This window comes from Eucyclogobius newberryi, unplaced genomic scaffold (genome assembly GCF_026437365.1).
Source record: "Eucyclogobius newberryi isolate DKJ021-1_F unplaced genomic scaffold, fEucNew1.0.hap1 SCAF_11, whole genome shotgun sequence".
Classification (NCBI taxonomy): domain Eukaryota; kingdom Metazoa; phylum Chordata; class Actinopteri; order Gobiiformes; family Gobiidae; genus Eucyclogobius; species Eucyclogobius newberryi.
Genome location: NW_027315735.1, coordinates 36,855,308 through 36,871,847, shown reverse-complemented (window position 1 = coordinate 36,871,847; position 16,540 = coordinate 36,855,308). Strand labels below are relative to the sequence as shown.

Here is a 16,540-nt window from a genome sequence, read left to right as displayed (position 1 = left end):
CATCAAACACCAAACCAGGAAGCGCATTTACAGGGTCAAAATGTACATGAATGACACGTTTTACTCCTGAGGTCGATCTGAGCGAGTCACAAAAAGTCGTTTAGTAATTCATGTGTGTGTGTGAGGGGCGTGGCTAAAACTAGCGCGTGTGAGAGGGGCGTGGCTAAAGTTAGCGTGCACAGGAACAGTTTTGCCTCATTTCTTTGACTTCTCTCAAAGCCTCTACGCCGCGTTTGAACCTCTCTTTATGTCATGCTAATTCTAATGCTAATGCTAATGTCAGACGCATTATGACCTGGAAATATCAGATTGTGGCTCTCGACAAAGCGAGTGCCGTGCGGCCCTAAACAGGAAACAGCTGTTGCTAACGCGCTATGTTAGCTTTGTGTCGCTAAGGCTCAACGTACAAGTTAGCATCAGTGGAAACAATTGTAGAAATTGAATGTCTCTGTTGCTTTTAATCATGTTTTTGTCACTTTTGTTGCTTTTAGTTGCATTTCGTTGCGTTTTAAGTGCTTTTTTGTAACTTTTGTCGCTTCTAGTTGCATTTTGTTGCGTTATAGGTGCTTTTTTGTCACTTTTGGTTACCTTTCGTCGCTAACAGTCTCGCTGTAGTTCCTATGACTGGCCACTAGACTTTCATTGGACTCTTCTTTTCTTTGCTCTGTGTGTCTTGTTCTGTCTGTTCTCGTTCTGCTTTACACACGACCGGCGGCGCCGCCCGTCGTCACGGCGACGGACGCGTTTAATGCCGCTGTGTGGATTATTCCAAAGCAAAGCAGTGGGATTCGAGCTCTCGCCCAGATTGCTCGTGTCCTTCGCCGCTCGCTCGCAGGACAAGAGTTTAGCTCCGTTTTTTTCTGTCAAACACAAACACTGAATTCATTTATTTATCCGCAGCTTTGGGGTCTTTCGCCGGAGCTCATAAAAGATGCATGGCGCCTGTTTTAGCCGCCGCTCTCCGGGCTAGCGCTGCCCTGGTTTAAACCGCTCGCACAAACACAGTTTAGGTGATAATCAGAGGACATGTCCACGCTTCATGTCCCCGTGGAGACGAAAACACTGCATTTTCAGAAAGTCCCATTCAAACGCATTTATGACAGTTCCGATTATGTTCAACACAGATTGTCATTTATTTGAATTTCCCCTCGTTCTCTTTTTGCGCCCGTTTAATAAAGTCCTGAAGTGGGATTGTGTTTTTATTGCGTTCACTGCTCGACATCAGCTGGTCACAGGTTTATGAATATCACGCTTCCTCTTCGAGCCGCGACGGGACAAACAAACTTCTGTGGCCTGAGGAAAAGGACCTAAAAACAGAATAATGATCGTGTGTAATTGTTGCAGTGAAGAAAAGAAAAGTCCTGGTTTAGTCCTGGTTTAGTCCTGGTTTAGACCTGGTTTAGTCCTGGTTTAGACCTGGTTTTAGCTTAGAAACAAGACTTGATTAGTCCTGGTAAGTTCCGCGGTGTTGCTTTACGAAAGCGCAGGACGACACAGGTAGAGAAGGCCGCGCCGAGTCTCCGACCACCAGCAGAGGGCGCCTACGTGCACCAGTATGTTGGACGACTACTTTGTAATTGAGAATTTTGAAAAGGCCGACACGAGTACGACGTAAACGGATGACTTTTTTATCTGTAAATACTGAGCTAAAAAGGGGCCGATAATATGACGATCGGAGCGCCGCGTTTCCAGTGCAATACGCGGCTTTTGTTTGCACTTTCCCGATGGAACAAACAAACAAACGTGTGGACTGGCAGCGCTGCAGAGGGTTCTGAAGGACAGCGCCGCAGAGGGTCCTAAAGGACAGCGCCACAGAGGGTCCTGAAGGACAGCGCCACAGAGGGTCCTGAAGGACAGCGCCACAGAGGGTCCTGAAGGAGAGCGCCACAGAGGGTCCTAAAGGAGAGCGCCGCAGAGGGTCCTAAAGGAGAGCGCCGCAGAGGGTCCTAAAGGAGAGCGTCACAGAGGGTCCTGAAGGACAGCGCCACAGAGGGTCCTGAAGGACAGCGCCACAGAGGGTCCTGAAGGACAGCGCCACAGAGGGTCCTAAAGGAGAGCGCCGCAGAGGGTCCTGAAGGACAGCGCCACAGAGGGTCCTGAAGGAGAGCGCGGAGCATGGAGTCATTAAGACGAGAGCGCAGGGTAAATACTGCACAATGTGTTCCGCAGACGGCTGGAATGGACCAGGAGGATTTATCGGTTAATATTTTCACAAAACGCAGCTCTAACATCAAATATAAACGTCTCCAACTCTGCTTAGCATTCGGTTTGTTGTCGACGTGTGAAAAGAAAAGACAAAAAGCAGGTAAACGGTCGTGGAAAAGCCGTGAAAATCGGATACAAGGACGACACACACTGATCGCATTTACGGACTTCGGGGTCACACACGGTTCAGTCTTTATCTCCCGCAAACAAACGACGCTCAGGGGAAACTACTTCCTGTTTACGTTTTACCGAGTTGCATTTTGTCGCATTATAAGTGCTTTTTTGTCACTTTTGTTGCTTCGAGTTGCATTTTGTCGCGTTATAGGTAGAGACAAAACGAGGGAAATAATCACTTCATCCATACATATTCTCTCTAGAAGCCTTTATATTTCAGCCGATGATGTATTTAAAACGTCTCAGAGTGAAATCATCCAGTTTAAAGCTCAGTGTCAGTGATCGTTAAGTGTCCAGGGTTAATAATGAAGTGTATTTCTTACAAACATCTCCAGATTTTGCAGATTTAGAGCTCAATCTCCTCAATCTAAAGCCTGTAAAAGCCTCTGGGACCGGGTGAGGCTTCGTGTAACGACAGAGAAAACCCCCAAACGATTCATTTCAGGCTCGTTTCCGTTCATTATTGCCATTTAATCCGGTCGTCATGGCGTCCTCTGTCATTTAGCTCCACGTCTTCTCCGTTTTAGCCGTAGTTTGTCGGTTCCTCGACTCTGCCGCCGCCGCCGAAGCGCAAAACTCGAGCGACTCCTCGAGAGGAGTCCAAAGCCACTCGAGTGCAAAGCAATGCCGGTTTAATGAGGCGGCGATGAAAGAGAGGACGGAGAGAAGAAGAAGAAGAAGAAGAAGAAGAAGAAAAAGAAGAAGAAGAAGAAGAAGAAGAAGAAGAAGAAGAAGAAGAAGAAGAAGAAGAAGAAGAAGAAGAAGAAGAAGAAGAAGAAGAAGAAGAAGAAGAAGAAGAAGAAGAAGAAAAAGAAGAAAAAGAAGAAAAAGAAGAAAAAGAAGAGGAAGAAGACGCGGCAGATGTGACGGAGCGTGTTTCACTCTGAGCATGTGGCGGAGCGACCGGAGGAAAACCATGAATGATGAAGTGGTCCAAGAGTCTGTCAAATGTAATGGATGTGTCAGAGCGGCTGGTCTGCGGAGCGGAGACGAGACGAGAGACAAGAGACGAGAGGAGAGACGAGAGAGAAGAGACGGGAGAAGAGAGAGAAGAGACGAGAGAAGAGACGAGAGAGGAGACGAGAGAGGAGACGAGAGAGAAGAGACGAGAGAAGAGACGAGAGAGGAGACGAGAGAGGAGACGAGAGAGAAGAGACGAGAGAAGAGAGAGAAGAGACGAGAGAAGAGACGAGAGAGGAGACGAGAGAGGAGACGAGAGAGAAGAGACGAGAGAAGAGAGAGAAGAGACGAGAGAAGAGACGAGAGAAGAGACGAGAGAGGAGACGAGAGAGAAGAGACGAGAGAAGAGAGAGAAGAGACGAGAGAAGAGACGAGAGAGGAGACGAGAGAGGAGACGAGAGAGGAGACGAGAGAGGAGACGAGAGAGAAGAGACGAGAGAAGAGAGAGAAGAGACGAGAGAAGAGATGAGAGAGGAGACGAGAGAGGAGACGAGAGAGAAGAGACGAGAGAAGAGACGAGAGAGGAGACGAGAGAGGAGACGAGAGAGAAGAGACGAGAGAAGAGAGAGAAGAGACGAGAGAAGAGACGAGAGAGGAGACGAGAGAGGAGACGAGAGAGAAGAGACGAGAGAAGAGAGAGAAGAGACGAGAGAAGAGACGAGAGAAGAGACGAGAGAGGAGACGAGAGAGAAGAGACGGGAGAAGAGAGAGAAGAGACGAGAGAAGAGACGAGAGAGGAGACGAGAGAGGAGACGAGAGAGAAGAGACGAGAGAAGAGAGAGGAGAGACGAGAGAAGAGACGAGAGAGGAGACGAGAGAGGAGACGAGAGAGAAGAGACGAGAGAAGAGAGAGAAGAGACGAGAGAAGAGACGAGAGAAGAGACGAGAGAAGAGAGAGAAGAGACGAGAGAAGAGACGAGAGAAGAGACGAGAGAGGAGACGAGAGAGAAGAGACGAGAGAAGAGAGAGAAGAGACGAGAGAAGAGACGAGAGAGGAGACGAGAGAGGAGACGAGAGAGGAGACGAGAGAGGAGACGAGAGAGAAGAGACGAGAGAAGAGAGAGAAGAGACGAGAGAAGAGATGAGAGAGGAGACGAGAGAGGAGACGAGAGAGGAGACGAGAGAGGAGAGACGAGAGAAGAGAGACGAGAGAAGAGACGAGAGAAGAGATGAGAGAGGAGACGAGAGAGGAGACGAGAGAGGAGACGAGAGAGGAGAGACGAGAGAAGAGACGAGAGAGGAGACGAGAGAGGAGACGAGAGAAGAGACTGTTGAGATGTTAGAGATCTGTATGTTTTCGTCGCCTTGTATCGGTCGACATGATACAACTCTTTTCCTCTGATCGTGACACAAACACAAACTTCACAAACAATGACGTTTCCCAACTCTCAATTTGATCCGAGTATCGAGTATCGAGTATCGAGTATCAAGTATCGAGTACGACGCTTTCAGTTTAGACACAAGTCAGAGACGTTTTAATTTGCAAAACGTGGATCAAAACAAAATGTAGCTTCAGCGACAACACGACTCTGGCCTTTTCCTTCCCGTTCACCCTTTGGTAAAAGGGCACTATCACTGAACCAGGATCAGTTTCAAATAAGATAAACAATCAAATGTTGCAAAAAGCCTCAGATTTGGATTCTGCGTCGCTAAAGTCTCGGACGGTCATTTCAAAGGTTTCGTGTTGAGCTTTACTTGCGGTCGTCAGGGCGACTCTGAGCGGAGCTGGATTCCACTTATAATCAGAGGAAATCACACTCCGAGGCCAAAAGTCTCTTCACAAAGAGTTCCAGACGTTTGTTTTGTCTCCAAAGGTTCAGAAACGGCTCCGGTTTGAGCTTCAAACAGCCTCTGGTTTGTACCATCGTCTAATTCTGACTTTATTCCGTGTATTTATATCTGTCGTACAAATATATTCTAGTTTTACACCTATCGAGCAGGTATTTGTGGAGAAAATGATGAAAAGTCTGTAAATAATGACAGGAAGTGACATCACACCAGGGACACTCATACAGGAAGTGACATCACACAGGGACACTCATACAGGAAGTGACATCACACCAGAGACACTCATACAGGAAGTGACATCACACCAGGGACGCTTATACAGGAAGTGACATCACACCAGAGACGCTCATACAGGAAATGACATCACACCAGGGACACTCATACAGGAAGTGACATCACACCAGGGACACTCATACAGGAAGTGACATCACACCAGGGACGCTCAAACAGGAAGTGACATCACACCAGGGACACTCATACAGGAAGTGACATCACACCAGGGACGCTCATACAGGAAGTGACATCACACCAGGGACACTCATACAGGAAGTGACATCACACCAGGGACACTCATACAGGAAGTGACATCACACCAGAGACACTCATACAGGAAGTGACATCACACCAGGGACGCTCATACAGGAAGTGATATCACACCAGGGACACTCATACAGGAAGTGACATCACACCAGAGACGTTCATTCCAGTCAAATTTTATGCAGAATTTACACAAAGAAACTACTTTTTTGACTCTAAACATCAATTCAACAAAATAAAGTCGCTCTCGTTTATTGTTTTTAGTCAAATAAAAACATTGTGACATTAGAGGAGTTTTGGCCCAGTGTTTGCTGGGTAATTTCCTACTGTGATGTCATCAATTACAAACAGGAAGTGAAATTATAAACCTAAAAAATGAGCTTTTCTAGGATATTTTTTGGAATGATTCTTTTCAAAATTCAAAATATATTTATCTGAACTGCATTTTAGTTCAGTGAGTCTTCCGACCTGCAGGGGGCGCTTTAAGGGAAAACCTGCCTGAAAGAGTTTGTAACATGCAGAAGATGTGTATCATGTGTTTACAACGTGACATGATGTGTGTAGTGGGTGTATTTTCAGCTCTCAGGTGCAGTATTTGAAGTACTTTGGTGGTCCTACCTGTGACTTTGAGCTGTGTGGTCCTCCTCACCAGCCGAGAGCCGTACTGCAGCTCGCACGTGTAGTTCCCCGCGTCTCCTTCCTCCACCTTCGGCATCCAGATGTGAGTGTTGTTCATGACGATGGAGCTCCTGAACTCGGCGCGCTCGCACTCCTGCACAGAGGTTCAGAGAAGGTCTCAGTCCAAAGTCTGAGGGACCCGGGCTCCAGAAGCAAACACCTCAGATGACGGCAGCTTTTCTCTTTCCTTCTCTTGTACCAGGCCATGCTCGGGTCGTTCGTACATATATGTGTTTATAACTGTCGCGAACTGCAGACGACCTCTGAACAACTCCAACCTGGAGATTCATGATGTCTCTGGCACCAGGAGAAGCTTCATGCTTTAAACGTTGGTAAATGAATCATAAAGCTAAAACTTTGCTAAAGGCTATGCAGTTTTAGTAAACATCTGATCACAGACTCTGTCCACAAGGTGAATTTCCTGTACATAATGTTCTGCATGTTCATTTCACTGTTTTATGACTCGTCTTGAGAACAGTTTTACTTGTGTAACTCTTCTCCTCTCATCAGTCCTACTGACTCAGCACGTTAGTACATATACGTGTTTATACGTGTCGTTACCTTGTACCAGGCCAATCTAGGCCGCTCGTAAAGGCACGTTAGTACATATACGTGTGTATAAGTGTCGTTACCTTGTACCAGGCCATGCTGGGCTGCTTGTACGGGGCCAGGTAGTCCTCGATGTCGGGGCAGGTGATCATCTTGCTGTGAGTGACCTCGGCCTTCTCCAGGTGTCGGATCTTTGAGCTGAAGCACTTTCCCTCGTCGCTCTCCTCCACCGTCATGTGCATGGACACCTTCATGCAGTACGTGGAGTTCCTGCAGAAACACAACAACGCGACACTTTTATCGTTTAAATACACAAAGCGTTGTACTCGACTGCGGTTCAGCACGAGATTTGTGGCCCTAGTTCACTTCATATCTCATGGTTTATTGTTCTTTTACGCAAATCAGAACAGACTCTCACCATCTGTTTCCGCTCGACGCTGATCTCCATCTGCTCTGCACCTGTGAGAACCTCTTTACTGTGTCTGTTTGAATACTGTGATACTCTTTACTGCGTCTGTTTGAATACTCTTTACTGCGTGTGTTTGAATACTGTAATACTCTTTACTGCGTCTGTTTGAATACTGTAATACTCTTTACTGTAACTCATGTGTTTGTTGTGCCACAGCAAACACTTCCATCCCGAATAAGCCGTGACATCTGTGTGTGTCGTTTTTGACGCTTGTTGTTGCCACTTGAAAAAGATCGGCCATCTGGACAAAGTTTCCATTTGTTGATGTCGATGTCGGTATTAAACGTGAGTATGATTGTAAGAACAGAAGAGCGATCGCAATGACTTCTCAAACAACTATTATCCCAAACGTGCTCGTCATTTGATGTCTCAGAACTCAGATTATATCTGCGTTAGAGCTCCCCCTGTTGACAGCAAGTGGTATTACACATGAATAAACTGACTTCACTGTGAACGACACACCTCAGTTTGAATGATTCAATGACTCGTGCGGGATGTGTCTCCCTCTCTCTCTCCTCTCTCCCTCTCCTCCTCCCCCCTCTCCCCCTCCCCTCTCTCTCACTCCCTCTCTCTCTCCCCCCCTCTCCCTCCCCCCCTTCTCTCCTCCCCCCTCTCCCTCCCCCTCTCTCTCCCTCCCCTCTCCCCCTCCCCTCTCTCTCTCTCTCCTCCCCCCTCTCTCTCCCTCTCTCTCTTTCCCCCCCTCTCTCTCTTCTCTCTCCCCCCTTCCTCCTCTCTCTCTTCTCTCTCCCCCCTACCTCCTCTCCCTCCCCCCTTCCTCCTCTCTCTCCCTCCCCTCTCTCTCTCTCTCTCCTCCCCCCCTCCCTCTCCCTCCCCCCCTCTCCCTCCCCCCTCCCTCTCATGCATGTCAGTCTGGCACAAACACAGCTTGTTGACTTGAGCTCTTTGCTTTGGTTGGAGAATCTCTCTCAGTTTGATGAATGTCATTTGCTTTTGAAGTGAATCCGCTCATCACACCTAAACTTCATGTGACAGATATTTACAAAGACTCTGAATATAATATATAATTATACTATATATAGTTTGTTTTTAGCTCATAATTCACCATGTGCACCGCTGAGTCTGAGGCGCACGTCACAATGACACAATATTCAGACCAAAAAGATACATTTGCTCGTCTTTAACTCCACGTGCTTTAGATCTTTGGAAAGAGGAAGTTAAAGTCACACGGTGTAACTTTCTGACTCGTATGGGCAAGTACGAATCAGGTTTGTGGAGGCGCAATTCGTGCACAAAAAAAACAAAACATCTTTATTTTAAGTATATTTTTTTGTATAAACTAGAACGTCAAAGCCAGAAAAAAGTTATAGTTTTATATGTTTTAAGTGTTATATTTTACAGATAAAGCCACACAAAGTTTTACCAAAAATAAAGTCAACATTTTAAAACATTTAGGGAACGACGCCGAAGCGAAACTAAAATCAACTGTTGCCGACTTCAAAATGGAAAAGTTTGGCAACAAATGAAAACTCAAAAACAGAATGAGCGTCGTTGTCAGGGACAGTTCACAGCGACACATTTCTCTGACCGTTTGACATAAAGGTGTTATTGTGAGTAAAATCATAACTCTTCTGTCATTTATATTGATTTTGGTTCTTGTTTACAGTCTGGTTGCTAGGTAACCACACATCACACCGTCAGAACAGGCCACGATGCACAGCGAGCGTCGGGAAAACAACAGCGAACAGCGGCAGGTCTTTCACCGGACACAGCACGACTGAAAGAGCCATTATTATAGTTATCATGAACAAACACAAACTGCTACGCTGCAATGTCGCCAACGCTAGCCGCTTAGCTTTAGCAGTAAATTGCCGTCGGAGGCAAAAAGTTGAACAATCCAGTTTGTTTGTTTGTCTAATGTGGTGATTATATGTGTGTGTTACATGGATTTGACCAATATTCATGACAGAAATCTATTTTAATCTGTGTTTGAGTCACATGACCCGCGGGATGAATACTGCAGGACTAACAACCGGTTCTGGAACGTTTGGATGAGTCGTTTAACTTGTGTCGTCAAATGCACTTTAGGTTTTACACAAAAGCCAACAACAAATGTCAAACGGTAAACTTCTGCCATTTAAAAAGTCCCACGGGTTTGTAACTTATTACACCAATCGCCACCGCAGCTGGTCTTCCTCTGGCCTCACGCATCGACCCCAAACTGTGGAATATCCGTCCCAAACTGTGGAATCAAGTACTTTTTCCACATGGAGTGACAGAGTCGACTTGGGAAAACACTCTCTGAGGCTCCTCTGGCCAGACACTGTAAAATCACTGTAAAATGACAGCTTTTCCTGGATTCTCTGTTACAATTACAACTTTAACGCGAAAATCAGTCACGACTTTATTCTCAAAATGCCCGTCTTTTACTGAGCCTCGTTCTCTGTCGTACAATTTTAACTAAAAAGTACTTAAGTTTAAAACAAAAAGTACCTGACGGACTGAACAAAAGCAAAATTTGAAATAAAAAAGGTTACAAAAAGACATATACTGACAATGTAAAGGACAATAATGATCTGGAAACCCACCGCAGACCTTTATTCAGCTGAACACCTTTACATCTGGAGTTTCCTTCTCTCGCTAAAGTTCCCACACTTTACTTATACTTTACTTCTATATTTCTTCTGCTCAGAGTTATTTAGCGCTGTTTCTCTTGCATGTGATTAGGCGCCACGAACCCCACTAATCTCTAAATATCGCCCTCCGTCGCTCGCGGTCCAAGATTAACGACGCCGTGTTTTTTCCATTAAGGTGCGGTTTTACCTCGACGTTTGCGTGAGCGTCGTCCCGTGTCGCCCAAGTGCGCCGCGGCTCAGCGACGTTGACAAACCCCAGGCACGGGATGAATTAGCGGGCATTCCAGAGAGGGAGGGGCTTGTCTTTGCATGTTCTGCCTGTGTCCGGGGCGGGGTTTTAACATCAACCCAAAACTCCTCCGAATGCTGCAGCGAAACTGAGAGATCTGACCGGACATTTTGCCTGTTTTTCTCCAATTTGGCAATTTTTTGTGACGTTTGTGATGTCACTTCCTGGTTTGACGTGTCCGTGGAGGTAATGCCACAACAGTTACTTAGCAACCAGATTGTAAACAAGGGCTAAAGTTATGATTTGACAAATAATTTCACATGATGAGTTTTTTTTTTGGTTAAATGGTTGTTTCAACTGTCATAAAAAGGTGTCATTTGCAGAGTTTGTAGAGAAAATGGCACTTTCTGATGACATCACAGAGGGATTCTGCTCTGCATTTTCAGATTTCCTTCACAAACTGAAACTTGGCTCATGTAAAACGGTGATAATTATTTACCACAGGGACAAACAACGTCAGAATTAGAGAAACACGAGAAGCTGGACTTGAATTAAACCTTCACCTAAACCGTTTCCTTGGTTACAGCGCTGCCCCTGAACAAGGTATTTATGGCTGGTCAGCTGACTGGCGCATTTTTGCAAGTTTTTAAGTTCTTTTTTTAATATTTGAACCCTAAAGAGCAAGCTCAGTGTACATGGAAGTGCAGGCTAATGACAGGGTTTTATGTTTCCTCACACAGAACACAGAGGGGAGACACTCTTGTCCTGAGGGCTGTTACTCACCTCAAATGGCCCAGACACTGGCCCTGATGACCATAAACCTGACCTTTGTTTGAGTGTTTCTGTGATCACCGCACGCAAAGGACACACATTCTGATTTATTGGTCTTGTTATTGACCTTTAAAACGGCTCTTGTCCCTCTCCAGGTGTTTGTGATGAGGAAACGGCCTTAGACCCGGGGTAAATGCTCATAAACCGCACCTTTGGGATGCATAAAGTGAGACTTATTGCATGATTGACTGATCACACATATTCGTTTGTCTGCGTCGTCATGCAACACCACACAATGTTCTGGGGGTTTAAGGCATAAATAAAAGGCAGTTAAACCTCCATTTTTCAAAATAAAATAAAAATAAATACAAAAGCTGAAAATAAAAAAAATAAATAATTCAAAGAAATTATATATAAATAAAATAAATAAAATAAATAAAATAAATAAAATAAATAAAATAAATAAATACAGTAAAAGACAGGAAAAAAATTAATTTAAAACAAGAATTTAGGGGTAAAAATAAATAAAATATTACACAAGTTGAGTCTGTAATTGACTTAACTAAATTCCTATAAATGCACTTTCTCCACCGCAGCAGCAGAAACATCAGCCTCCTCAGCCTCCCAAAGCTGCACTCACAAACCTGAAACTTAAGCTCTGCCTTTGTTGTGCCCTTAAGTGTTTTTTCTCTATAATTTATTGACTTTAATGGCGTCTTATCCGCGCACCATCTGTCCCGCGTCGGCGCCGAATGCTAACGAGGCGATCCGTGTAACAGAGGTGACAATTATGCAAACGTGACGCGCGCTCGGACGCAGTGTCGCCGGTGTTTTGACACGTGTCTCTGCGCCGCACATGGACCAGAGCGTGAGGCGTGTGCAGCTCACGGGCCCCGCAAACCACGTTCAGACGCAGTACTGCCGCGTGCCACATGTGGGCGCCAAAAAACAAGCGCAATAAAGGCGACTTTGCCCGTTTTTGTTTGCGATATCGACATGTTATTGTGGTGTTTCTAAAAGGTGACGTCCGTGTTGTTTTTCCTCCAAAATTCAACCAAAAAGAGCACGAAAAATGACTTCTATGAATGTCACACACAGTTTTAGAATGAATGAATTGTATTTCTTTGTGTTTCTTTGTGTGTGCGTGTCTTACACATAAAACACGGCCTGACAGAGACTTTTAATAAAGGTTTTGGCATAAAGATATACTAAAACAACTTTAAATCTCAGAAGGATATCTGAAGTTTAATCCAAAGTGTGTTGTGTTTTGTTGCATTGAAACATTCAGACAGTTTGACACTAAAGGAGCTTGTGTGTCATTTATGCTCCAGGACAAACTCCGCCTCAGGGTTTCAGCTTCAGGTCAAAAGAAAGTGTAAAATCCGACTTTTGTGAAAAACTTTGAACAACCAAAAAATGCAATTGTAATTTTAAGTTTAAAGTTGTACGTTTAAAAAGTTCCCTTAGGACGGTTTTGCCTGACGCCGGCCGCGCCCTGGAGGGTTTTAGAGGAACGACGTTTGTTGGATCTCACTCACGTGTTATTTCTACATTCTAAGAGTCGTCTCCTGGCAACGGGCGAGCCTGGCACTGTCGGCTGCTCCGATTGGCCGAGCTCGAGTCGTTTGAGGTTTGCAGCGGTGACTCGACAGATGACGGAATCACACGGACGCACAGACGTGAGGAGCGATAATACCTGCTCTGGCCACGCCTCTTGAACGCTGACCACGCCTCCTTAACTCTAGCCAGGCCTCTTGAACTCTCGCCACGCCCCTTGAACTATGGCCACGCCTCCTGAACGCTGACCACACCTCTTGAACGCTGATGACGCGTCTTGAACTCTTGCCATGCCTCCTTAACTCTTGCCACGCCTCCTTAACTCTTGCCACGCCTCCTTAACTCTTGCCATGCCTCCTTAACTCTTGCCACGCCTCCTTAACTCTTGCCACGCCTCCTTAACTCTTGCCACGCCTCCTTAACTCTTGCCATGCCTCCTTAACTCTTGCCACGCTTCTTTAACTCTTGCCACGCCTCCTTAACTCTTGCCACGCCTCCTTAACTCTTGCCATGCCTCCTTAACTCTTGCCACGCCTCCTTAACTCTTGCCATGCCTCCTTAACTCTTGCCACGCTTCTTAAACTCTTGCCACGCCTCCTTAACTCTTGCCACGCCTCCTTAACTCTTGCCACGCTTCTTGAACTCTTGCCACGCCTCCTTAACTCTTGCCACGCCTCCTTAACTCTTGCCACGCCTCCTTAACTCTTGCCACGCTTCTTAAACTCTTGCCACGCCTCCTTAACTCTTGCCACGCCTCCTTAACTCTTGCCACGCCTCCTTAACTCTTGCCACGCCTCCTTAACTCTTGCCACGCTTCTTAAACTCTTGCCACGCTTCTTAAACTCTTGCCACGCCTCTTGAACTCTTGCCACGCCTCTTGAACTCTTGCCACGCCTCCTGAACCCTAGCCACGCCCCCTGAACTCTTAAAATCCTCTAGTGCAGAAGTATTTACAGGATATTCGCTCTTTTATGACTCCACAATGTTGATTGTTTGTATTAATTAGACGCTAAAAGGTCTGATATCACGGATAAGACATAAATATTACACAAAACTGAACAACATTTGCCTCTCGTCTTAATTAAGTCCAAAAGTTCGACTCTGGTTATAATAAATGACAGATCTTGTGGTTTTTATCTTCTCGCTCTTTCTTTTCGTCTAATTAAGAGAATGAAAGTTCGCTCAGAGCTTCTGTCAAACTTCTGCTCCAAAACTTTTGTCTAATTGGCTCCTGGAGCGAGCGATCCTCTGCTCCGTCCGCCTCCCTCCTCTGCATCCTCTGCATCCTCCTCTGCATCCTCCTCTGCATCCTCCTCTGCATCCTCCTCTGCACCCCCCTCTGCATCCTCCTCTGCATCCTCTGCATCATCCTCTGCACCCTCCTCTGCATCCTCCTCTGCATCCTCTGCATCATCCTCTGCACCCTCCTCTGCATCCTCCTCTGCATCCTCCTCTGCATTCTCTGCATCATCCTCTGCACCCTCCTCTGCATCCTCCTCTACATCCTCCTCTGCATCATCCTCTGCATCATCCTCTGCATCCTCCTCTGCACCCTCCTTTGCATCCTCTGCACCATCCTCTGCATCCTCTGCACCCTCCTATGCATCATCCTCTGCATCCTCTGCACCCTCCTATGCATCCTCCTCTGCACCTCCTTTGCATCCTCTGCATCATCCTCTGCATCCTCTGCACCCTCCTATGCATCATCCTCTGCATCCTCTGCATGCTCTGTATCATCCTCTGCATCATCCTCTGCACCCTCCTCTGCATCCTCCTCTGCATCCTCCTCTGCATCCTCTGCTCTCTCGCTGCTGTCACACTTCTGCTCCTTTTGTCTCCACAGCTTTGGCTTAATAGGCGTCAGAAGCAGAGGAAATAAAGGCCGTGACATCATGAGACTCGGCGGCGTTTCTTCAGACGTATCTTTAGAGATGTTTTGAGTTTGGTTTCTTTTGTCTGCCGCTCGCCTCGTGATTACAGGCTGCGCAGACGGAGGCGGCGCCGCTTTTTGTTCCCGTTGACGTTCTAAAAGGAGCCAATTTGTCCAAACGTGGCCCCTTCAGGCGCGATCCTGCATAACGGGACGCGGCGTCGCTTTGAACGTGATCTTAAGACCAGCGTTTTGGAGCGACAGTGTTGTTGTTGTTGTTGTTGACGTGGATCGTGGGCTGAACTATCCCTCTGTATATTTATACTTGGCCATGATTGGTTAAATACTGTCATATATTTTCCTCCTCAATAACTCTCGATTAGAAGAATATTTGAAGCCGATTGGTCGAAAACAAGACAAGAAATCAAACTTTAGTTGAATCCATCGTTTCCTTGTGTGTTATTTGTGGGTCGTCGTGTTTGTTTCGGTTCGTTTGGGGCGTTTCACCTTCGGCTCCGCCCCAATCACAACGCTGCTCTGTGATTGGTCCAGTCTCTGTGCCGCCGGAGGGTCAGACTCGCCTCTGGAGGGTCAGACTCACCGCCGGAGGATCAGACTCGCCGCCGGAGGATCAGACTCGGAGCAGTTGGACTAAAATTGAAATCTCAACAAAATATTTCAACATTTCCACGTCATTTGTTTGTAAAATGTATGTTTTATTCATGGAACAACAATTTCACAATGATTGAAAGCAGTTCTTTAATGGGCCATCAGCCTCCTCTTGTCCCTGGCTCACTCTCTCTCTTCTCTGTGTAACTGATTAGCATCTGAACGCTGTGGGCGTCGACCTCTCCAGGGATTCAAACTCCATTATTAACAACAGGAAGAAACCTGTTTCTATTTAATGATGGTCTTTCTTTTTGAACACAGTTTTAACTAAAAAGTTTAACTTTTACTCTTTCTTCTTCATCTTTTGTCCTGCTCAGACTCTTCTCCTCACTGTCTTTGATTGAGTGGTTTGTGTCTTTAAGATGAAGCTGCACGACGCTCTGTGGTCCTGAACTCCAGTGTCTGACGTGCTGAGAAAGCCTCTGGTGCAGTGGCTCTTTAGTCTCACTATGTGGCTCTTTAGTCTCACTATGTGGCTCTTTAGTCTCACTATGTGGCTCTTTAGTCTCACTATGTGGCTCTCTTTAGTCTCACTATGTGGCTCTCTTTAGTCTCACTATGTGGCTCTTAAGTCTCACTATGTGGCTCTCTTTAGTCTCACTATGTGGCTCTTTAGTCTCACTATGTGGCTCTTTAGTCTCACTATGTGGCTCTCTTTAGTCTCACTATGTGGCTCTTTAGTCTCACTATGTGGCTCTTTAGTCTCACTATGTGGCTCTTTAGTCTCACTTTGTGGCTCTTTAGTCTCACTTTGTGGCTCTTTAGTCTCACTATGTGGCTCTTTAGTCTCACTATGTGGCTCTTTAGTCTCACTATGTGGCTCTTTAGTCTCACTTTGTGGCTCTTTAGTCTCACTTTGTGGCTCTTTAGTCTCACTATGTGGCTCTCTTTAGTCTCACTATGTGGCTCTTTAGTCTCACTATGTGGCTCTTTAGTCTCACTATGTGGCTCTTTAGTCTCACTATGTGGCTCTTTAGTCTCACTATGTGGCTCTCTTTAGTCTCACTATGTGGCTCTTTAGTCTCACTATGTGGCTCTCTTTAGTCTCACTATGTGGCTCTCTTTGGTCTCACTATGTGGCTCTCTTTAGTCTCACTATGTGGCTCTCTTTAGTCTCACTATGTGGCTCTTTAGTCTCACTATGTGGCTCTCTTTAGTCTCACTATGTGGCTCTTTAGTCTCACTATGTGGCTCTTTAGTCTCACTATGTGGCTCTTTAGTCTCACTATGTGGCTCTCTTTAGTCTCACTATGTGGCTCTTTAGTCTCACTATGTGGCTCTTTAGTCTCACTATGTGGCTCTCTTTAGTCTCACTATGTGGCTCTTTAGTCTCACTTTGTGGCTCTTTAGTCTCACTATGTGGCTCTTTAGTCTCACTTTGTGGCTCTTTAGTCTCACTATGTGGCTCTTTAGTCTCACTATGTGGCTCTTTAGTCTCACTATGTGGCTCTTTAGTCTCACTTTGTGGCTCTTTAGTCTCACTTTGTGGC

At 46.0% G+C, this 16,540-nt stretch overlaps 1 protein-coding gene across 1 annotated transcript in view; it reads right to left on the bottom strand.

Moving 5' to 3' along the window:
- Positions 1-6,146: 6,146 nt before the first annotated feature.
- Positions 6,147-16,540, bottom strand: part of LOC140346512 (X-linked interleukin-1 receptor accessory protein-like 2) — a 237,620-nt gene continuing 227,226 nt past the window's right edge. The window contains exons 4-6 of the mRNA XM_072432620.1: positions 6,975-7,161; positions 6,269-6,436; positions 6,147-6,158 (exon numbers count right to left, since the gene is read on the bottom strand). Coding sequence (XP_072288721.1) covers positions 6,147-6,158; positions 6,269-6,436; positions 6,975-7,161 — 367 coding nt within the window. The remainder of the gene's footprint in view (positions 6,159-6,268; positions 6,437-6,974; positions 7,162-16,540) is intronic.